The 24,593-nt window shown below is 44.2% G+C and overlaps 1 protein-coding gene across 2 annotated transcripts in view; it reads right to left on the bottom strand.

The window, feature by feature from the left end:
* Window positions 1–24,593, bottom strand: part of LOC126284803 (uncharacterized) — a 52,927-nt gene that overhangs the window by 10,871 nt on the left and 17,463 nt on the right. For both annotated transcript variants that reach the window (XM_049983967.1, XM_049983966.1), the window contains one exon: window positions 988–1,441. In XM_049983967.1, the coding sequence (XP_049839924.1) occupies window positions 988–1,441 (454 nt within the window). The remainder of the gene's footprint in view (window positions 1–987; window positions 1,442–24,593) is intronic.

The raw sequence follows: 24,593 nt of genomic DNA, 5'->3' as shown, positions 1-24,593 counted from the left end.
GCAGTGTGCCACCGCAGTGCAAAGCCTCTTCTTTTAAATTACTAGCTGGCGTACGGGGTGTTGGACTTCACCTGAGCTCGTGTGTGCTGTTTGGTTCCGATTTCGGTGTTCTGAACATTGTGGAAGTACAAACGGAGTCCACATCTAAATACGAAGGTAAGTACTCATTCGCCTCCACCGTTCGTGCCTAAGTCGCGGCCTCACAATCTCGGGGCTCAGTTATTGTACAAACAGCAGTTTTCTGAAACTTGTGGTGGTTCTGCAAGCTTGCCCGGGTTAAATGTTTTAAATATTTCGCCGGCCCGAATGACCGAGCAGTTGTAGAATCTCAAGTCTGGAACCGCGCGACCGCTACGGTCGCAGGTTCGAATCCAGCCTCGGGCATGGATGTGTGTGATGTTCTTAGGTTAGTAGTAGGTTTAAGTAGTTCTAAGTTGTAGGGGACTGATGACGTCAGATGTTAAGTCTCATAGTGCTCAGAGGCATTTGAACCTTTTTTTTTTAATGGTCACTGTATAGGTCAAGTCCCTTCACTTCCTTTATAGTAAAGGTTAAGGAATTTGCAGTTAAAAAGAAATAACGTTCCAACTGGGTTAATAGGCTGTTGGATTATTTTGACAGGACAATACTGCCTGATGTTGATAATGCTTCCGGTTTATATGGCCGTGGTCCATGGAATTCTTCTATTCCTAACGTTTCGTCCAATACTGCGCTGGACATCCTCAGAGGTATGGCTGGTCCTGCTGAGTCCTGAGTCGGTAGGACTGTTCAGGACCAGTGATACCTCTGAGGATGTCCAACGCAGTATTGGACGAAACGTTAGGAATAGAAGAATTCCTTGGACCAAAGCCATATAACCCGGAAGAATTATCAACAGCAGTACCATCCGGTCGTGAAAGCCTTCATTGTATAAAACTGCCTGAGACTGGTTCTCCGATGTGGCGCCCTGTTCCAAGCACACGGAGACAGGGCCGTTGCGTCACTGACCTGCGGGAAGAGGAACGCCGTACTCGAGGGCAGTCCCCACAGGAATAGTGTGCACAGTGTGTGTGACAGGAAGAGCCTGCACAGTGTGCACGGCTTGCACGTGCGGGGTGTAGATCTCGGACGCGGTGGGTAGGCTGTAGGCGGCGGGGGCGGTGTAGGCGGTCAGCGGGTAGCCGTAGGCGGCGGCGGCGGGCAGCGCAGCTCTGGCCAGCAGCGCGCCGGGGGCGGCCAGGAAGGCGTGGCGCGTCTGCGCCGCCAGCGCGCCCTCCAGCCCGCCGTACAGCGGCAGCGCCACGGACACGGGGAAGCCCGCCAGCACGGGGCCCGCCCACGCCGACAGCGGCAGCCCGTGGTGGCCCAGCGACGGCGACGGCGACGGCGACGGCGAGGGAGAGGGCGCCGCACGGCACAGCGCCGCCAGCGCCACCACCAGCAACGTCACCCGCGGCGGCATCTGCCGGCATCAGAGGCGCTCTCACACTGCTGCACCGGCGCTACACACGGCGAATCAAAGTGAAATTATAAACTGCCTTTCATTCTTTCTTTTTTCTTTTGCTACCGCCTTTATCCAGCATTGTGTGCAGGGTCGGCAGGGTTTACGGAATTGGCATGGTTAATTTTAAGGGGTGGCAGGATGCCCTTCCTGTCCCCATACCCCCCGGGACGGAGGTAGTGTACCCCAGCTGTCGGCGTCTAGTGGAAATCAGAGGCGCTCTCACACTGCTGCACTGGCGCTACACATGGTGAAAGGTATGTTCTGAGATTCGATCAGGATAGAGCCAGTGAAAAATGTCGGTAGTTCCCAACCGCAAGGTTGGACGAGTAGTACATCTTCGAGTAGTAAGATCTTTGACAGCTAACGGAGCTAGGTGCACGCGATAAAAGTTTGAGGAGTGGTGAGGAGATTGTGCAGAGACAGCAGACGTGTTTCGAGTCGGAGCTAGATGCCTGCAGGAGGCAGCCTGGTCGTGACAGCATCAAAGTAAGAATTGGCACTACACACATAATAAGCTATATATTGAGCGAAACTCTGCACATACCTGGGAAAACTAGAAAGAATAATTAATAAAATCGGCTTTCTTTGGATAATAATGTCTAAAAGCTAGATAGAAATCCCATGGTTGATGCAATAAGCGTTTTGTGAAACTTTCTCGTAAATCCATGCTATAGAAGTTTTTTTAGTTTTTCACCTGTGCCTTAAAAGTTTGAACAATAAATATTTTTTAGATAAAATTAGAGTTTCATTTCTCACCTTATGTCGTTCTCCGCATCCTGTGATTGCATTGAACCAAAAGGTACATTAAAGTAAAGTTCCCATGAGTAAAGCTAATAATTTCATTTATCAGAGTAAAATAATCTATTTGCTATTGCACAGTTGGCGAGTTATTCAGATCAGGACAGAATTTTTATTAAGTAACAAACAGGGCCAAAATGAGTAAAGTTATCTACACTGACAATTTTATGCCATTGCACTACGATTGCACCACGGCTGAGTTGAATATATGTTTTATTATCGGCTAAACGGGAAGGAGTGCACGATCTAACTCCACAGACGCAGTCAGATGCAGGTTGGTGACTTTCATTTATCTTTACCACTAAACTTTCATGCAGTCAGATGTGTATTTTGAGTATTAATTTCCCAACAATATTTTCATGCAGTCAGATAAAGTTCAGTTCAGTTAAATACGCAGTCAGATGCAAGTTTTATTAAAGACTAAAGCAGTCACATGCAGTTCAGTCTAGTTTAAAATAGTGAGTTTTATTAACAACACTTTCAATGGCGATTCAAAGTGAAATTATAAACTACCTTTCTTTCTTTCTTTTATTTTGCTACTGCCTTTATACCGCATTGTGCGCAGGGTCGACAGGGTTTACGGAACTGCCGTGGTTAATTTTTAAGGGGTGACCAGATGCTCTTCCTTCCCCCATGCCCCCCAGGACGGAAGTAGTGTACCCCAGCTGTCTGTGTCTAGTGGAAATCGTGAAATAGTGTGAATGTGTGTCAAATGTCTGCGACTCACGTAACTGAGGCGGGACGTGGCGGCCAGCCTAGTATTCACCTAGTAGGATGTGGAAAACCGCCTAAAAACCACATCCGGGCTGGCCGGCACACTGGCCGTCGTCGTTAACCCGCTGGGCGGATTCGATCCGGGGCCGGCGCGGCTACACGAGTCCAGGAAGCAGCGCGTTAGCGCTCTCAGCTACCCTGGCGGGTCTCAAATTATTAAGTACCATTTGGTGATAATTAAAGAGCAGCTACTCTCAGAGGTCCGGCATAGGCTGTAATCATAATATGGAAGCAACACTGGTAGGCATACTAATATGTTAATGCGAAATCGATTTACACTGGAAAAAAAATTGGTTCCTGTTTTGGCCAACAGGTGTAAATCTGGCGTTGTGAATGCCAGAAAGACCTGTAGAATCTTTTCCATATGTAAGGGAAAACGATCAGAAAATTAAGAAATGCTGAATGTTGATTTTATTATTAACCACAGCTTACACATTTTATTCAATATGAGAACTGGAGACGTCGACGAGATGTTGTACAGCGCCAGATCTTACGCCTGGCGGTCATAATAGGAACTGATTTTTTCCAGCAACAATAGGTTGTCATCATCACATCAGCATATCTACCAAGCTTCGCTGCCATAATTACAACCTGCACTGGATCACCACAAGTAGCTACACTTTCATCATAACCATCGAGCATTTAATACACAGATTGTAGCTAAATTTCCTTTACAGAAATTGAGGACTTACAGTGGGGACAAGACAGTAACGTTTATCATGGGAACTCATGTAAATGTAAATGTCGTGTGACTAGGGCCTCCCGTCGAGTAGACGGTTCGCTGGGTGCAAGTCTTTCAATTCGACCCCACTTCGGTGACTTGCGCATCGATAGGGATGAAATGATCATGATCAGAACAACACAACACCCAGTCCCCGAGTGGCGGAAATCTCAAACCCGGCCGGGAATAGAACCCGGGCCCACTTGCTTGCGGGCACATTACCATCCAGCTACGCAGGCGGACTGTGGACAGTGATATTACTGGAATTAACTGACTGCTAGAGTCCCGATCTGAACTTAGCAGAAACCCTTTGGTTTGAGTTGAGAACGTCGGCTTTGCTCCAGAGCCTAGCGTCCAACATCAATATGGTTCAAATGGTTCTGAGCACTATGCGACTTAACTTCTGAGGTCATCAGTCGCCTAGAAGTTAGAACTAACTAAACCTAGCTAACCTAAGGACATCACACACATCCATGGCCGACGCAGGATTCGAACCTGCGACCGTAGCGGTCGCCCGGCTCCAGTCTGTAGCGCCTAGAACCGCACCGCCACTCCGGCCGGTCCAACATCAATACCTTCTTTGATTTTCGGCTTTAGGAAGAATGAGATGCCGTTCCTCCAGACACTCAGGCACCTCACAACAAGTGTCTCAATCGGAGTTCAAGCCGTTGTAAAGGCGCAAGCTTGATACTTCCTATATTAATATCCACTAAAGGTGTCCGGGTATTTCCGATCAGCTAGTGTCCGAAGCACGAAATGAAGAAGAACTAAAAAGAATAGGTGAGCAATGAAGTTAATGATAGATCTGCTACACCAGTCTGGGATAACGCGCCATTGGGAGACAGGGTTAAGGGGAATAAGGGAAGAAGCTGTCAACGAATACAGTTATGGAGGACGTTAGGTGAAATATTTACATTTACACGAAAATATTAAAACAGTAGAGTAAATGAGAAATAAAGCATCAGTGCCATCAAAAGACGATTTAAGAAAACGGAATACTAATGAAACAGAAGACACTTACACAGGGATTAACGATCCTATAAAAGCCCTAAAGAAACATTCCTCAGGCTATAACGCTTCTCCTAAGACCGAGACTTCATTCTCCTATTTTCTTTCCGAGTCTCTTCCGACCATGTCCCGTTGTCACCAAAGGTGTAGACATTAACCACCTGCTACAGAGTTACGGAGGCAGCAGTGACTGCTGTACTGTCGTTGTGACCCTGTCTCTTTGGCCCCTGGTCTACATGGAGGGTGAGCGACTCTGCTGTAGCTTGTCGGTTGGCTGCTGTACACCCCCCTAAGCGGACTTTCACTTCGAGCGTCAACTGTTGGTGCCTATTGTTTACTCACGGTACTCTTTACCAGAAGCGACAGTTGAAGATCCAAAATGGATGCAGCAAACCTGTCGGATGCAGAAAACCTGTCAGCAGCCTTATATTCATATTCGTCAGTCCTCATAAGCACTACAAACATCATACTTTACGCACTGTAGATTCACAGATACAGAATGTCAGTTCTTCCGCCTATCACATCACCAATTAACAACGTTTAGAATAGCATTATTTAACAGCTAGATTATTAGTGTAAGTCAAAAGCCAGTAATGGAGTCAAGCAAGCTTCATTTGCTTACTGAGAAAAAAGATCTGGTTGAATACATATAAAGCTCCAGCACACCCGCGAATTTCGTTTTTCTGGGAGTTTTTTTCGTCCAAATGGAAAGCATCATTTGCCGATTTTTATTTTCTGAAAATTCATTTTAAAGATAGTTTTCGTATGTCCTTACTTTTCAAATCTATATAGAAGAAATATGCACTTCACCATCAACAGCATATAGTAGGGCCAAGCATCCGTTATTGTGAAAGGTCAAGGTCATTTTCTTCCAGAGTGTGGCAAAAGTGAAAACTGCTGCTGCCATTGTTCGGATGGCCGACGAAAAGCTGCGCTTGCGAGTGGAAGGGAGGCGAAGATAGGCATTCGAGACACATTCTTCCATGTGTAGTAATATGAGGGCTGAAGAGGACCTTATTAAGTTGCTGTGTCAGCCGTTTGTGCCTCTGCTTGGAGTTATCGATTTGCCACAAAATTTCGTAAGTTACCAACCACTGCAACCACCACCCGACTTGAACACAAGATTCGGACTCCGCTGGTTCAGCGTCGCTTGAATGTGAGAACAACCTTTAGATAAAGCATGACCTACTGCGAATGCCACTGTTTTTTGTGCAAGTTATGTGCTGAACATTGTTCTTTTCTGTAACTGTAATTTGAGTATATTATTGATCCGCTAAATAATTCTTATTTCCTAATTATATCTCCGCGATTCGTTTAGTTGAAAAGTAAATAACAGAATAACCTGTTGAAAAAGAAGCATTTTCTTTTTATAGAACTTGCAAAACTTACTAATATAGATAAAATAACCTAAATTTGAGTTCAGTTTTCAAAAGTAACAAGTCTTCCGTCTGCTGTACCGTTTACCATTAAAAAAGATTGTTTCAATTACAAATGATATATTTTGCACCTGGTATATGTTTCTTGCTTCATCTGTATTATTTCTGCACTGATTTATCATTTACTTGTCGAATGATAAATAATGATGATATGGAGCGAACTAAAGATCGTAATTAGACTAGGAAAAATTAAATGTATTGAAGTAAGTGTTAGTGTGTTGCAGTATCATTTCATTATAAACCGCTTTATTAAGAGTTCTGTAATTACAGTAAGTAATCTTGTAGTGATGGTTTTCCTAATAATTAAGCAGTTGTTACTGGAAGTGTAATTTTTGTGCCATCATACACTTCCAAAATTAGCTACTTGTGTACACACTCGACTGTAGAATGCACAGATGTCTGATACTACAAATTAATTTTGCAGTGACCTTTGGCCAATTGGAATGGCAACGCTCCTGTTTCAAACCTTTTCGTATCCTTTTCCGTAATTACACTTATTCGTGTCACTTCTTTTCGGATTAGAAGTGAAATTAAGCAATTAATGAACAAAGCTTTCATATATGAGTGTGAAGTTGTGTGTGACATCATTACGTCAATCGATTAATGGACAGAAGTGTGGAGATATTGGTACGATGCTTTGACACGAAGAAGATATTACTGTGATCAACTGTTGTTTCACATAATTTGAAGTTCTGTGAGACATTGCATTTCACTGCAATACACCATTTAATCCTTTTTTAGTTCCGCCAGTCATGTGAAGTATAAATTACATACTAGTCCGATGCTTCCTAATTTGTTTTGCAGTTTCTTTTGGTAAACAAGATAACAAACATTATTTTTCAAGTAGAGGGAGATCGATTATAAGCTACTAGTGGGACTCGCCTTAAAATATTGCTCCACTGTGTAGACCCGTACCAAATAGGACAAGCAGTGGGTACTAAAGGCATAAAAAGATAGCCTGCATGATTGCTTATTGGTCTGTTGGGCCCACGGAACTGCGTAACTGAGCTGCTGAAAAAAATAACCTGCCAAATGCTTGAAGGTGAGGGCCTGCTTATTAAACATCGAGAACCAGCGTAAATGTAGCAATATGCTATAACCTCCAACAGTTCGCTCTGGAAGGGATCGCGAAAGCAAGATAACACAAATAACATCCCGCACAGGTGAGTATAAACAATCATTCTTCCTCTACTCGAAGGTCTGAAGATGACCACAGCACTGGTCGAAACCTGTCACCTCAATAAATAAATCGTGATCAAGACTGTTTTTAATTATAAATATTTGTAACACATTTATCACTGCCTCTCCCATAATGTATTCAAATGGAAATTCCTGGAAGGATTTTGAGAAAGTTTAGAGAACTGGCATTTGAAGCCGCCAACATACATTTCCCCGGTGTTTCCATATTTTTTTCTATCTCCTGTGGATGTAGATGGAACCTCTTCTGAATTATATGCGCTGAATAATGGATAGTCGTAACCGTAGTAATAGACACAGGCTACGGAAGAGAAATACAGTAGTTACCCTTCTTTCACACAGATCGCTGAGACGCTATGTGAAACGTACATAAACAGCGTTAGTTTCTTTCCTGTGACGACAGCACGAAACCCGGGCGTGCACGGCATTTCGCAAAACGACAAAGTGCAGTCACGCCCTTGGCGACGGCTTATTTACGAGGTGCATTCAAAACTAACTATTGTTACGGAGGTGAGGCGACCAGCTGACATTTGGGCGGAATGGGGACGCGAGAAGATATTAATAGTCGGCGGTGACCATCATCGGAGACCTAGTCTAACTCAGGACGGCGTCACGAACCGTGACGTCGGAGGGGAAGGCCGTGAACGCGAGGCAACGGTCCACAGGCCACGAACCTGTGTCACAACAGACCACAATTAAACTGGAGGCTCCTTAGCCGTCGGCAGTGCTGGCGCTTGGGGACCTAGTAATCGCAAAGAACGGAAATTTCAAAGAGCTTCTTACGATACGTTTACATAGGCAACAAGAAAAGCATATTACCGAAAATTTAGCACATCAGTATTGTCAGCCCATTTGTTCGCCAACATTTTACTGTTGCCTGACAATGCGACAGTACAATTCTGTGCCAAGAGTTAGCAAGGAAAAGAGAACTCTAACTTTTGTGGATGCGTTCCTTTACAAGTAAGCAAAATGCCTCCGGAAATTTAACTTGTGAAGTGATTCTGGATACATATCTTTTCCAGGATGCTGAACCACGACTGTGAATGTATCATTTAGAAGAAAATTACATGTGTAAAATTACACATAGGTTACAACCGTTCTGGCGATCACCATTCTGATTTTGTCCACTGGTGACTTATAGAGAAGTCTGATGCTCCTCTTAAATATCTACTTCTCATCGATATGCCTCTTATAAGGGAATGGTCCAGACCAACGCGTCGAAACATGTCCTGTTTTCTTTACATAGAAAGAATACACTCAAAGAAAGACACGGTCACAATTTTACCTGACTGCAAATGTTTTTTAATGTTGAAAATTGCCAGATTCCTAGTTCTGCAGTTGGGCGGAGGAATGTAGTAGGTAAACATGGGTTTGCGTCGTTCAATCTCACACTGAACTGTATAAACGGAAGAAAGACTTACACAAACTAATTAATATGCGCCAAAATGAAACTCGTAAAAGTGCGAAAGAAAAACTATTCCAAAGATTTACTGTTGAACTGCTCGTGAGACGCAACACACCGTTATCGACGGAGGTCTATGGGACCCGGAATGGTAAGTGACATGAACATGGATGATTTAAGGGTATGTTTTCTCTCATTAAGCAGACCCAAGAAATGATGCAGGCCAGGAAGTAGCGAAGCTATGAAGTTTACTTCAAGCAAACCTGTATAGCAGATGCCAGTAATTCATGGCTGACATGGAAAAACTGGTAGAAGCCGACATCGGGGAAATTCAGTTAGGATTCCGTAGAAATGTTGAAACACTTGAGGCAATACTGACCCTACGACTTATCTTAGAAAACAGATTAAGGAAAGACAACCCTACGTTTCTAGCATTTATATACTTAGAGAACGCTTTTGACACTGTTCATTGGAACACTCTCTTCCAAATTCTGAAAGTGGCAGGGGTAAAATACAGGGAGGAAAAGGCTATTTACAAATTGTACAGAAACCAGATGGCAATTATAAAAGTCGAGAGACATGAAACGGAGGTAGTTGTTGGGAAGGGAGAAAGGGTTGTAGCCTTTCCCCGATGTTATTCAATCTGTATATAGAGAAAGCAGTAAAGGAAACAAAAGAAAAATTCTAAGTTGGAATTAAAATAAAAACTTTGCGATTCGCCGATAACATTGTAGGTCTGTCAGAGACACCAAAGGATTTGGAAGAGCAGTTGAACGAAATGGACAGTGTCTTGAAAGGAGGATGTAAGATGAACATCAACAAAAGCAAAACGAGGATAATGGAATGTACATGAATTTAGTCGGGTGATGCTGAGGGAATCAGATTGGGAAATGAGACACTTAAAGTAGCAAAGGAGTTTTGCTATTTGGGGAGCAAAATAACTGATGATGGTCGAAGTAGAGAGGATATAAAATGTAGACTTGCAATGGCAAGGAAAGCGTTTCTGAAGAAGAGAAATTTGTTAATACCGAGTATAGATTTAAGTGTCAGGAGGTCGTTTCTGAAAGTATTTGCATGGAGTGTAGCCATGTATGGAAGTGAAACGTGGACGATAAATAGTTTAGACAAGAAGAGAATAGAAGCTTTCGAAATGTGTTGCTACAGAAGAATGTTGGAGGTTAGATGGGTAGATCACATAATTAATGAGGAGGTATTGAATAGAATTGGAGAGAAGAGAAATTTGTGGCACAACTTGACTAGAAGAAGAGATCGGTTGGTAGGGCATATTTTGAGGCCTCAAGGGATCACCTATTTAGTATTGTAGGGCAGCGTGGAGGGTAAAAATCGTAGAGGCAGACAAAGAGATGAATATACTAAACAGATTCAGAAGGATGTAGGTTGCAGTAGGTACTGGGAGATGAAGAACTTTGCTCAGGATAGAGTGGCATGGAGAGCTGAATCAAAACAGTCTCTGGCTGAAGGCCACATCAACAACATGAAGACTAGCCAGCTCTTACCCCCACATCTGCTTTGTCTAACGCCACTCAGTCAGATTACGTGAAAGAATTGCTAGCAAACACGTTTTATCCTGGATATGTGTGTCACGTGACACTATGCAGCACTACGCTCTCTCGCAAGGGCCGATCCCGCACTTCGTTGGGAAGGGCAATACAAATCACTGTCGTAAACGGTTCCTTGTGCAGCAGAAACGAGTAATTTAACATTTTTTAAAAACTAATTTCAGTGAGCCTTGGCAGTTAAAATGTTTACAGTGAATTTTTTTCGTTGTATTTTTCCTCAATAAAATATTTCAGGGTGGGATCGACATGTCGGATTCGACCTCTTCCTTGTTAGTCCCAGGCGTTTGCAACTCTCTGGTGGAAGGCCTAGAGCATTTCATTAAATTTGTGTCGAATAATGTTAATGTTAATATTTTATTGGAGTTCACTAATACAGTGATAGAAACTTGACCTTGTTTAATGTGATACAACTACACGGGCAACTTTAATAGCGGTAACTTTTTATTTGTAAACGTATTTAAATAGGTACATGTATCAAAGTTTTACAGGCCCTCAGTCACCAACATTTCGTATAACCCCTTGTCCGCGAAATGGGACTCCCTGAATACCCTTAACTGCGCCAGTTGTGTTGTGAGTCCGAATGGAGTATATCGCATGGCGAATCTCTGTTAAAGTTCTGAAGCGAAAGCCATATAATGCTTTCTTCAACTCAAGAATAAGTTACAGTTTCGAGGCCTTAAGTCCGGAGAGTCTGGAGGGTGGTACAGTACTTCCCAACCTTATCTGTCGAACAAATCAGTCACGACTTGCACTATTTGTGCCCGAGAATTGTCCTGCAAAATGATGGGCGGGAAGTCCAGAGAGTATCACCGCTTCTTTCTCTAAGCTGTTCACTTTAGGAAGACAGGCTACGACCTGCTTAGAGAAAGAAGAGAAGGCTACTATCCTCGTCTGCGTATTGTAATATTTGCACGTCAGTGACAAAGAGGTCATGAAGGATTGCAATATAGTAACTTAATAATAAGGGAAGCAAGCCTGATTCCTGCCGGAATTCTCTGCTACCTTCTCTGTGAAATTCCTTATTGCAAAGTGATTGTCTTGTTATTGCTCAAAAAGCCTATCGGGAGTTCGAGTTGCTCTAATTTTTTTCACTAAGACTAACAGGTCGTATGCTGTAATCAAATCTGTGAATGCAACCATCAGAGAATTATTCTGAGAGAAGTTTAGCTGTATATCAGTAACTAAAGGCAAAATAATTTCAGTTGTCTTTTTTCCATTTCGAAACTCAAGTTGTTTATCTAGTAATATTTTCTTGTTTTTACACCGTCATTCTAAGCCGAACACGATGGTAACGTGATAGACAGATTATATTCGGGTTTATCTAATCATTTGCCCGATTTGTGGATGTAGACGACACCGCATATTTTCAGCGAGACTATCTCCAGTTTCCACTTTTTTAATTTTATTTTTTTAGACAATCTTCTGACCACGAATACCTCTCCTGTGCCAACCCGTCTTCAATGCTCAGTTACCTTCTTAGATTTAATACAATGTCTTCCGCTAGAGTTGCTACCCTCTACAGCTCCCTCTAGAATCATGGAAGTTATTCCCTGTTGCGATGTCCTGTCATCATATCCCTCTCTATTGCCAGTATTTTCTGTATATTCCTTTCCTCTCCGATTCTGCGGAGAACCTCCTCATTCCTTACCTTATCAGTACACCAAATTTTCTACCGAGCGAGGTGGCGCAGTGGTTAGCACACTGGACTCGCATTCGGGAGGACGACGGTTCAATCCCGTCTCCGGCCATCCTGATTTAGGTTTTCCGTGATTTCCCTAAATCGTTTCAGGCAAATGCCGGGATGGTCCCTTTGAAAGGGCACGGCCGATTTCCTTCCCAATCCTTCCCTAACCCGAGCTTGCGCTCCGTCTCTAATGACCTCGTTGTCGACGGGACGTTAAACACTAATCACCACCACCTAATTTTCTGCATTCGTCCGTAACACCACGTTTCAAATGCTTCGATTCCCTTCCGTTCCGATTTTCCCAAGGCCCATGTGTTACTACCATACAATTCTGTGTTCCAAACGCATTTTCTCAGAAATTTCTTCCTAAAATTAAGGTCTATGTTTGATACTAGCAGACTTCTCTTCGACAAGGGTGTTCTCTTTGCAAGTACTAGTCTGCTAGTGTCCGTACACTACGGCAAATTTTGAGCAGCAGCGATTTTCCCGTTCTGAGGGATGTGCCGTAGCGTTCTGTGATCAATATTATCCGGGCCAAGTGCAGTACCCCTCTCTCGAAAGAGCGCAATCTGAAGTTCTTCCAAGAAAAGCATTGTGTAATGACATTATTGTCCTCTTCATAATACGCAGCACCTTCTTTGTTCATTATGTCAGGCGGGGCTGTCATACACAAGAACGTTTCTAAATGTTCGGTGGACGGTGAAGTTGTCTGGACGTCCCTTGCAAGACCGTTTCTCGCGTTCCCTATCACGTTCGAAATCCTAATTATTTGTGATTCTTTTCAGACTGTACTGACGAAAATTTGCCATTATTTTCGTTGTTTGTGCGGGAATATTTTCTTGGATGTAGTGTGTCCTTTTTTAAGGGCAAGACAGTTCGTATCATAGACCAATTTTTGTATTTTCTCATGGTCTCCCGTCGTTCCTTGAGGAATGTATTATATTTTGAATCCCACCAACACGGATAAAACCGATGAGAAGTTCGCTTATATTCTTTTTGAGATATAGAGACTTCCGCTGTTTCATTGATTAGTGATAGAAAGATACCACAGTCTCTTTCAGGATCATCAGTTTCGATGATGGATTCCAGTTTTTCTTCCAGTAGTGTTTCGTACTGGTTCCAATTAGCTTTGTGTTCCATTTTAGGCTGAGTGTGTATTTCACAGTATCCCTACGTTGTGCGTTTATTATGATTTGAGTTTCTAAGTGATTTTAAAGTATCCGGTATCACGTCCCATGTTATTCCGGTGGAGAGCTCAGGAAGTGCTATGCCCAATTCCACTGCCGTCTGAACAGCATTAGGCTGGACGAGCAGTACTGAATAAAAGCTTGAGAAGCAAGAGTAAAGTATGCCTTATGTTGTCGACAGCAAGTGTCATGAACAAATGGAACAAGTTCGTTTGCGAACGGGACACACAAAGCGATATGTCAACTTTAGCACTGTTGTGCACAAATTTTCAATTCAATACCGGTAAACAAGCTAAGAAATCGAACAAATGTAATTACAGATTATGCTTATCCATTACGGATATGTTACAACTGTGACTGTATATTGAATGTAAATAAGTTATACACAACTACAACCAGTCACTTTTTTTAATAATAACGCTTTATTCCATAAACCGATCTTCAAACCTTTTCAGGTTCATATTCAGATGGTTTCGGGAGAATCCGTGGAGTTACATCATTACTGGCAGTAGCATAATGCTGGGTGCTGGTTTGTGACAGTATAGGGGCCTTTTTTCGGATATTTCTGCGTCCATTTTGATGTCCAGAACACTTTCACACGAACTATATTAGTTTACACTGTACCAGCATCCAGCATGCGCTTTACAACGGTTGTATCCTTGGGCCTTCATGGCCAGTTCGGGAGGAGTTTAGTAGTTTAATAGCAGCTGACTACAACAATCAGATAAGAACTAGGATTTAAATAAATAGACCAAAGAGTATAGAAATAAATTTAAGAACAAGGAGAACGAATGAAAATGGAATTACATGCATTTCCGAAGGAACATCGGGTGGTGCGTCTGAACAACATGAGCACTGCAATTAGGTATTTCTTCGCCGACATCGGGCAAACGACTTCCAGTTAAAAGATAATTACATGTTGGATGTAGGAGTACAGGTTTTAGGCACATGACTTACCTGAATCCGCTCCATCGAGTGTCTTACACCAACACCTATGCCACTTCCATGCTGGAACACGTTGTGAAAATCTGCCAACGGTCCTACGACGACAGTTTCTAGAGGCCTATGGGTACTTCGTATCGGCGGAAACCAACTTTAAGATCCAAACCGTCCCCACTTCAGCAGGAGAACGGTCTCCTCCATGTGAGATCCAGAACAATCCGTTTTATACTTAACTGATGAGGCGTTGGCACGGCTCTCCCACGTCCCTCACGCATAGCCTCTTGGGCGCTCTTATGCCGGCCTCCCATGTCTCGCCGGTCAATGTGGCCCACGCGGTCCACATTGCCCCAACACTTACCCACATTCGCCCTACTTTCTCGAACTCAGGTACGTATATGAAGCCCTTCCCACTATGTGCGCACCACGAATGACTTTCTCAAGTTGCTTTCGGAACACAGCCCCCGTTTCAGAACCCCCCCCCCCCCCCCCACCCCAAAAGTGGCCAACGGTGTGAAATAACATCGAAACCCCTTTCTTGGAACCGGAGCGCGATCCTTGTGGTACCTTGTCGTCGACAGTACATACTCGACAAAATAGCGGCTTAATCGTACTGGACTGGTGGGATCTCCGTTACGTACTAGCTGCCACAGCGACGGTACTGGTGAGCATCATCTCATATGCTCGTCGATGCACGATGTACGGCAACTGGTGCGATGGATACTGGCACGTTACGTCCGAGCCCTGCCAACGACGATCAGCCCACAGTTCCCTCTCATTCAGAAGGACACACATTTTCCAACCAAGCACCACGCTGTCACATGGTTCAGGCGCCTGACGACTTCCTATCTCTTCAGCGATAGGGCGCACTCCAAGCTCGCCTTTGGTACTTTGTTTTGGATAATCGTACCACACCTGAACGGACACCTGGCCACCGCGATCAATTTGCTAATTACTTGTACAATGTAATTTGCGACCCCCCTCTACGCCCCTATGTTGGGGCGTATCTGACATTTGACACCCTTTCTGGAACCATACAACGTTACCACCCTAGTCCCAGCCAGAGAGCAGGGAGACGGGCTTGAAGAAGTGTGCACTATGCCTCCCACTTACTTTCTTTGTTTTCTCCTTGATTGCTCCTCTTTGTTTCCGTTTCTTGTCGTCCCCAGTGTTTGAGGGCGTTGAGTCGTTAGGAAAGTTTTCCTATTGAGCGAAGCCGAAGAAAAATTTAAAAAATAAAAATTGACGGTTCCTATTCTAAACCGCTTCTAACCATTTCCTAACCAGACACATTGGTCGCCACAGCCGATGGGGCCGTCGTTGCCAGGCCTCGGATTGTGACCGCTTCCCACTTCGCCCATCTAGCCCCTGATAATCGTTGTACCATTTCCTCACTTTTTCTTAAAGGGAGAAGAAGTAGGTACACCAAACTGCCAAAAAAAAGGCATTCCATTATATAGTTGATGGTTGTCCTTATTTGCAACTGCTAAAACATTTCATGTATTAACCAAAATTGTTGGCCACGTAGTAGGCAAAGTGAGAGAATTGTACAGAGGCATATTAGCACTGTCAAAGAAAACGTTCCTATCGAAAAGAATTACACCAGTACCAAACATAAGCCTTCTTTTGAGAAGGAATCTTCTCAGAGTGTTTGTATGGAGCACTGTATAGCATTGAAATGAACAATGGACCGTGTTACGTTAAAGGAAAGAGAATCAAAAAAATTGAGACGTGGTGTCATACAGTTTTGAAAAAAACTGCTATTAGGAGTGGAAGCTGTACTAAATCGAACCTGGACAGTGTACTTAATATTATTATGGCTCAAATATTTATCTATTCAGGATGAAATTTATGAGTTCCTTATCTTCCGGAGGCCGGAGTACAGTGGTCATGGAGAAAGAAGAACAGCACATAAACAAGCTTATAATGATGTGGGCTGACCTAGGACAGGGAAAAATCGTCAGTGATCTTGATCAAAAAATGCGGTGGTATTCACTTAGCTGATTTTAGTTTACCAGAAAATACCGAAAGGGTGGTGGCTGAAAGATTGTTGTTATCCACATCTTCTCAAAAGCGAATGGACTACTTTAAATAATGAATCATGTCGTTTCAAAGATAGTCAAGGGGATAAATTTGGTTCTTGTTCTATAACATTATAAAGGTTTTCCCTAAGTTATTAGCAGAGTATGTTCACCGTCAATAAATCAGAACTTGACTGACAAATGAAAATACACTCATGTTCAGAAACAAAAAAACAGAGCACCCTGAACGACTAGAGATACGACGTACATATTCACAGAACATGTACATTAGTACACTCCTGGAAATGGAAAAAAGAACACATTGACACCGGTGTGTCAGACCCACCATACTTGCTCCGGACACTGCGAGAGGGCTGTACAAGCAATGATCACACGCACGGCACAGCGGACACACCAGGAACCGCGGTGTTGGCCGTCGAATGGCGCTAGCTGCGCAGCATTTCTGCACCGCCGCCGTCAGTGTCAGCCAGTTTGCCGTGGCATACGGAGCTCCATCGCAGTCTTTAACACTGGTAGCATGCCGCGACAGCGTGGACGTGAACCGTATGTGCAGTTGACGGACTTTGAGCGAGGGCGTATAGTGGGCATGCGGGAGGCCGGGTGGACGTACCGCCGAATTGCTCAACACGTGGGGCCTGAGGTCTCCACAGTACATCGATGTTGTCGCCAGTGGTCGGCGGAAGGTGCACGTGCCCGTCGACCTGGGTCCGGACCGCAGCGACGCATGGATGCACGCCAAGACCGTAGGGGACCGCACCGCCACTTCCCAACAAATTAGGGACACTGTTGCTCCTGGGGTATCGGCGAGGACCATTCGCAACCGTCTCCATGAAGCTGGGCTACGGTCCCGCACACCGTTAGGCCGTCTTCCGATCACGCCCCAACATTGTGCAGCCCGCCTCCAGTGGTGTCGCGACAGGCGTGAATAGAGGGACGAATGGAAACGTGTCGTCTTCAGCGATGAGAGTCGCTTCTGCCTTGGTGCCAATGATGGTCGTATGCGTGTTTGGCGCCGTGCAGGTGAGCGCCACAATCAGGACTACATACGACCGAGGCACACAGGGCCAACACCCGGCATCATGGTGTGGGGAACGAACTCCTACACTGGCCGTACACCTCTGGTGATCGTCGAGGGGACACTGAATAGTGCACGGTACATCCAAACCGTCGTCGAACCCATCGTTCTACCACTCCTAGACCGTCAAGGGAACTTGCTGTTCCAACAGGACAATGCACGTCCGCATGTATCCCGTGCTACCCAACGTGCTCTAGAAGGTGTAAGTCAACTACCCTGGCCAGCAAGGTCTCCGGATCTGTCCCCCATTGAGCATGATTGGGACTGGATGAAGCGTCGTCTCACGCGGTCTGCACGTCCAGCACGAACGCTGGTCCAACTGAGGCGCCAGGTGGAAATGGCATGGCAAGCCGTTCCACAGGACTACATCCAGCATCTCTACGATCGTCTTCATGGGAGAATAGCAGCCTGCATTGCTTGGATATACACTGTACTAGTGCCGACATTGTGCATGCTCTGTTGCCTGTGTCTATGTGCCTGTGGTTCTGTCAGTGTGATCATGTGATGTATCTGACCGCAGAAATGTGTCAATAAAGTTTCCCCTTCCTGGGACAATGAATTCACGGTGTTCTTATTTCAATTTCCAGGAGTGTATATTCTCCAGAAATGACTAGCATTTGACCTCTGTCGGCCCCGGCCCCCCGATTCAAGGTCAACACCGATACCGCGCAACACCACCAGCCCGTAAGATATGTCTGCGGTTCTCGTTGTCGCTATAAACCGAGGGTAATGGATCAGTGTGACGTGAGCAGTCATGGAGAATGTTTCGCAGACGTATGAGCGAACCTTACCGTCAAATCAGTGAGTTTTAGAGAGGGCTCGTTATTGATATAAGAGATTGTAATGCATCCATCCGGGAAGTTGCTGCTCGTGCGGATGAAGTGTTTCGACAGTGCAACGGGTGTGTGCAGAATGGTTCGCAGAAGGGCGAAGAACACGACGAGCTGGGTCAGATCCCACCACCCAGACCACCCCCACCCCCTCCCCCGAGAAGATCGACACCTCATGCAAATGACATTGATTGCAGGGCAGATCTACGTTATCCTCGGCTCTCGCGCAACTGTAGAACATATCGCGGTACTCAGTATTGGAAGTTTTGTTAAATTCTATACATAGAGTGACTGATCAAAAAAATAAATACTGAATATTGCAATATGATTTACTCTTTTAAATATTGTGGGCTATCATGAGACTCTGAAATAGCCCAATACCACGATTTCATACTTACGGACATCTGCTATTCCGAAGTACGCACGAAACAATATTTCATACACAGCGCGCGACTCACCGCCTTCTAACAAATAGTTCGCGTGAGCGCTGTTATTATGGAAATACAATATGCATGCTTCTACGCAAACTGTAATTATTAATTTGGTTCTCATGGGCTACTGGACAATTATGTACCAATTTTCACAAACAAAATGGGATATTTTTTTATGCTTATTAAACGGAATATTTTCTGTATTTACTATTCGTTATCTGCAAGGCAACAACAGAGGAGAATCTCATCTGCCGTTCAGCGGTCAATCTTAAACATACTCAACTCATTCAGTACGAAAACATTAATGAATGGAATTCGTTGTTACTTTACTAGCTTTGAAACTATTAACAGTCCAGAAGTGTCCCACATTTACATTTAATATAACAGACTGAGTTTCTAACTAAAAAACATCGTCAGCCGACCAAAGGCTGCTAGGGAAAGAGAGTTCCCCGCAACAGGATGTTCTGAAATAGAATTATTAATAACAATTAATGGTGGCTATTATGGGAGGTGGCAACGGCCTTGCCGCAGTGGAAACACCGGTTCCCATCAGATCACTGAATTAAGCGCTGTCGGGCGTGGTCAGCACTTGGATGGCTGACCATCCGGGCCGCCATGAGCTGTTGCCATTTTTCGGGGTGCACTCAGCCTCGTGATGCCAATTGAGGAGCTACTCGACCGAATAGTAGTGGCTCCGGTCAACGAAAACCATCGTAACGACCGGGAGAGCGGTGTTCTGACCACACGCCCTTCCTATCCGCATCCTTACCTCAGGATGACACGGCGGTCGGATGGTCCAGATGGGCCACTTGTGGCCTCAAGACAGAGTGCTTTACTATGGGAGGTGCTCACTACTTCAATAACCAACACTTTCTTATAACAATTGGACATACATTCTGATAACTTACGGACAGACTTACAATAAATATCAGACTGTGATACAAAGGCGGCCTTCAATTACACGAAACAAGCTAGGAAAAATAATCTAACCCAAAATACATTATCTCTGTTCTTCTTCATCTACATTCCACAGATACTATAAACAAAAGGCTATTTGTTAAACGCATCGCTGTTTGCGGGCTTTACAGATAATAAACTACACTTTTAAATATTTGATATTCATCGCGCACAGGGACGCAGTCTTTAAATAATTTATAGTTCACACACCACTATTTTTTAACACACAAAAAACGCTTTTCATTTTTCTCGAAATGTAAATTTATATGATGTTCCGTCACAAACAGCGCAACACATCGTACAATACCAGGGATGACAGTCCGTCACCGTTTATGACGCCCACTTCTCCGCCTGCCTCTGTAGAATGTGTAGAAACATGCTAAGAGGCACTGTTGCATAGAACTACGTCACTGGGAACAGGAATGGCATCAGACAGTGTTTACGCACAAATCCGGTTCTGTTTGTTTGAAAATGATGGCCGCATTTTGATTCGCTCTAGACAGGGTGAGCGGCATGACAGCGACTGCATTCGTATAAGACATACAGCTCCAATTCAAGACCTTATGGTGTGGGGTGCTGTTGGGTAAAACTACAAATCACAGTGTCCAGGGTACTGTGACCTGTGTGACGTACGTGAATAACATTCTGTGTCCTGAAACCACACCCCTTTTGAACATCTCAGGCGCCATTTTTCAGAAAGACAATGCAAGACCATATATTGCTTCACGAACACGTTCCTTCTTGGTGTCACAGCATGTCATACTTTCACCCTGGCCCATCAGATCACTTGCCGGCCAGGGTGGTCGAGCGGTTCTAGGCGCTACAGTCTGGAGCCGCGCGACCGCTATGGTACCAGGTTTGAATCCTGCTTCGGGCATGGATGTGCGTGATGTCCTTTGGTTAGCTTGGTTTAAGTAGTTCTAAGTTCTAGGGGACTGATGACCTTAGCAATTAAGTCCCATAGTACTCAGGGCCATTTAAACCATTTGAACCACGAGATTCCTTGTCGCTAATCGAAACTGTGTGGGATGTCGAAAATGTGCGCGATATGGTGAAAAGACCTGTGCAGCGCCGTGACCCAATGCCAACCACTGCAGATGAACTTTCGAACTGCGTGAATGTGGCATGGATGGCTATAGCAAACGAAGCCATTCGCGCCTTATACTCATTGATGCCACCACGCATGGATCAAGTCATCAGGGTCTACTAGGCTACAGGATACATGCTGAACCGAGGTGACTGAAATGCTAACCACTTCTGCAGAACATACTGATGTACATGTTCTTTGAATATGACCGTCCCGCCGACCGCTGTGGCCGAGTGGTTCTCGGTGCTACAGTCCGGAACCACACAGCTATTACGGTCGCAGGTTCGAATCCTGCCTCGGTCATGGATGTCTGTGACGTCCTTAGGTTAGTTAGGTTTGCGTAGTTATGAGTCTAGGGGACTGATGACTTCAGATGCTAAGCCCGCAAGTGTTTAGAGCCACATGAACCATTTTATGAACGTCGTGTCTCCAGTCGTTAAAAGCGTTCTGTTTTTTCTGAGCATGAGTATACATTTTGTGACAAAATGAATTATAAATATGGCAAAGAAAGAGGTTCCGATTTATAGCATTATAGCGTTATTATTTCAGCTCTTTTGTCATGTTACGTTGCTTTCAGGAGCAATTGCTTCGTTGCCAAGTATCTATGAAACACTTGGTTTGTACCACATCACTAGAGATGCCTTCGTTACAAGTCCCAGTCCTCTTACACTTGAGAAGTACATGATGACAAGGACATTTTGAAGCGTCGGACAAAGTTAATGTAATAACAGCCGACTGATTATAGTATCCAACGTGTTTCCTGTTACTGTGCGGTCAACAGTAAATAACAAAACAAAATGTCCGCCATTTTTATTCTTCCGGAAATAAGATCCAGTTACTGCGTGAGGAAGATCATCTTATGACTGAAACATACACCATGCCCACGCCTTCAGGAAGATCGCTGCTAGAGCCGCCACAACGGTAAGATTTCTAAACAGTAATATCACCATAAGTGGCTGCGTCTTCGACCACCAAGCTGAGAAAAACGCCCAAATAAGATTAGTTCAAATGGTTCAAATGACTCTGAGCACTATGGGACTTAACATCTGTGGTCATCAGTCCCCTAGAACTTAGAACTACTTAAACCTAACTAATCTAAGGACATCACACACATCCATGCCCGAGTTAGGATTCGAACCTGCGACTGTAGGAGTCGCGCGGTTCCGGACTGAGCGCCTGAACCGCTAGACCAACACGGCCGGCCAATAAGATTAGTATACAATGCTTATGACAGTAGCGATAACTGATACAGGGGAAAGAGTGGGAGGCAAGTTGGAGTAACAAATCGACTATTCCTTGAAACATGACGATGTGTTCAGGGATCAAACCCCTCCTTCAGCCAGGTTGTACCTATTTTTTACCAACGCACGATATTATGTACGATTTGACGTACACTTATTGATGTATTTTACACTTCATAATGTTCGAAGTGCTAACTATAATTGCTATAAAGCCTGAAGATCCTTTTTATCGAATTAATCAGTGTCAAGATGGAAATTTTGCGCTGAAACCAGTAACATGAATATTGCATATTTTAAGCGATCGTAACGTAATAAATTAGTATGCCCGAATTTTTTTTGCCCCACTTTGGTTCAGCGCTCTCTTGTTGGTTATTCGGTCTAAGAGAGTATTTAAAGAAAACTTAAAGCAATTTTTCAGTGCCGCCATAGTCAGGTAGTAATTTGAACTGTATTCCGGTGGAAAGAACTGTATTTAGATACATTACACAACAATATACGAGACAGCTCTATTATTTGGTTAGTACCCGGCCGTGTTGACCGAGCGGTTCTAGGCGCTACAGTCTGGAACCGCACGACCGCTACGGTCGCAGGTTCGAACGCTGCCTTGGGCATGGATGTGTGTGATGTCCTTAGGCTAGATAGGTTTAAGTAGTTCTAAGTTCTAGGGGACTGATGACCTCAGAAGTTAAGTCCATAGTGCTCAGAGCCATTTTATCTGGTTAGTAACACGTCAGAAAAATAAGGAAGTTTCTCATATTGCCCAATTCGACCCTTATGGTCTCCAGCGTTATACGAGTATGACAGTAAAGCAACCAAGAATGCTTTTCTATTTTTGTGCAGAATTCAGTAAGATCTATTTAAATCCATCTATTTGCACAAGTATCACAAGACATACCGCTAAGTGGACGTGATACGCCCAATAAAGAATCCTGTAAGTACACTGCCTCTGATAATGAGTCTGCAGAGACTCTAAACGCCGCTAATGGGACAGTATAAAGTGACTGCCTGTAGTCTAAATACTGCACGAGTGTCATTGTTGATATTCACTGTAATCAACTAAACAACGTAGGTAGAAGGCCTCCAAAGTAGTGGAATTCATCAGGCAAAAGGATTAGTTTGTGGACTAATGAACATAGACACTGAAGGGACAGCCGGAAGCTAATAGATTCTTGTGCGTCGCCGCACATTGCCAAGCCTAGTGTTTCACATTTGTTTTCTCCCCTGGGGGAACTCTCCCTCGTTGGGCTAACGACACACGTGGCCTTGTACTTGTTGACAGCCACTCTCAGAAGCACGTCCCAGTGTTTCATTTTCCGTGTAGATAGGCGGAACGACAATCTTCCGTCGGCCAGTTACAACCCGAGTTCAAGGAATCGGCAATTACCAAATACACACAGTTACACTCTGGATTTTTAGTGGTCTGTAGCCGCGAGTGCGTAAACACCTTTCTGGATTAAAGAATTAGTTCATTTCTTTGATAAAGCTAGGTGGTTAGGTGAACAGAACATGAAGAGGTAATTAATTTTTGTACACTGCGCTTTTCAGCAAACAGTTGTGCTCTAATGAAGCGCTATACGACCGCTACTGCCAACAATATGCAGGGTGTTCAAATAGTCTCTCCACAGTGCCTTATGATTCTTAGACGCGTGTGCCATATGCCGCAGTGAATATACCGAAATGAAACTCAGTGAAATACGAGTTATCAATTTATTGAATATTGATTTTTGCTTACAAATTTTCACATTAAATGTTGAAAGTGTCCCGCCCTGTTGCTGAATACACAATTCAGTTCGTCTAATCATGTTTTCAAGCACAAGGTGTAACATTTCTTCTGTAACTGAAGCAGTGAAAGTGGATATTGCAGTATTCAATTCATCGATGGATTTTGGACTATTTTTATAGACAGTTGCTTTCGCTGCAGAAGAAAAAGTCAGGTATTGTGAAGTCAGGCGATCGTGGAGGCCAAACTCCCTATGAAATTATGCGATCACCAAATACATCCGCAAGCAGTGACACTGAAACGCGAGCTGTATGCGTGGTTGCACCATATGGTTGAAAATAACCGTTCAAATGGCTCTGAGCACTATGGGTTTAACATCTATGGTCATCAGTCCCCTAGAACTTAGAACTACTTAAACCTAAGTAACCTAAGGACATCACACAACACCCAGCCATCACGAGGCAGAGAAAATCCTGACCCCGCCGGGAATCGAACCCGGAAACCCGGGCGCGGGAAGCGAGAACGCTACCGCACGACCACGAGCTGCGGGCAAAATAACGGTTCAGTACTTCCCTTAACACAAGTTCTCCTATGAATGGGTACAGAATATCACTGCAGTATCGTTGTGCGTTTATTGTTTCGTTGAAAAATATGAGACCCTCAATCCGACGTCTAGAAATTTCAATCCAATTGCACAGGTTGAAATGGTTCCTCATGAATACACAATGGATTTGCAGTACTCCACATACGAGAATTTTGCGAGTTCATGTACCCGGATAAATGAAACAACGCCTCATCAGTGGAAAATGTTTCATAAAGAATATCCTTTCCATTATGTTGAAATAAATTTTTGAACCATTGACAATAATGCAGTCTCTTGGCATGATCAGTATTTTTCAGTTCTTGCACGACTGTCACTTTGTATGGGAAAAGTTCTAATTTTTCCCTTACAGCTATGTGGGCCGTTCCGACACTAACATCGATTTCCTGGGCAAGTTTTC

Source organism: Schistocerca gregaria, chromosome 8, assembly GCF_023897955.1.
Source record: "Schistocerca gregaria isolate iqSchGreg1 chromosome 8, iqSchGreg1.2, whole genome shotgun sequence".
Lineage (NCBI taxonomy): Eukaryota > Metazoa > Arthropoda > Insecta > Orthoptera > Acrididae > Schistocerca > Schistocerca gregaria.
The sequence above is the reverse complement of the archived record's forward strand: the minus strand, read 5'-3'. Positions and strand labels throughout refer to the sequence as shown.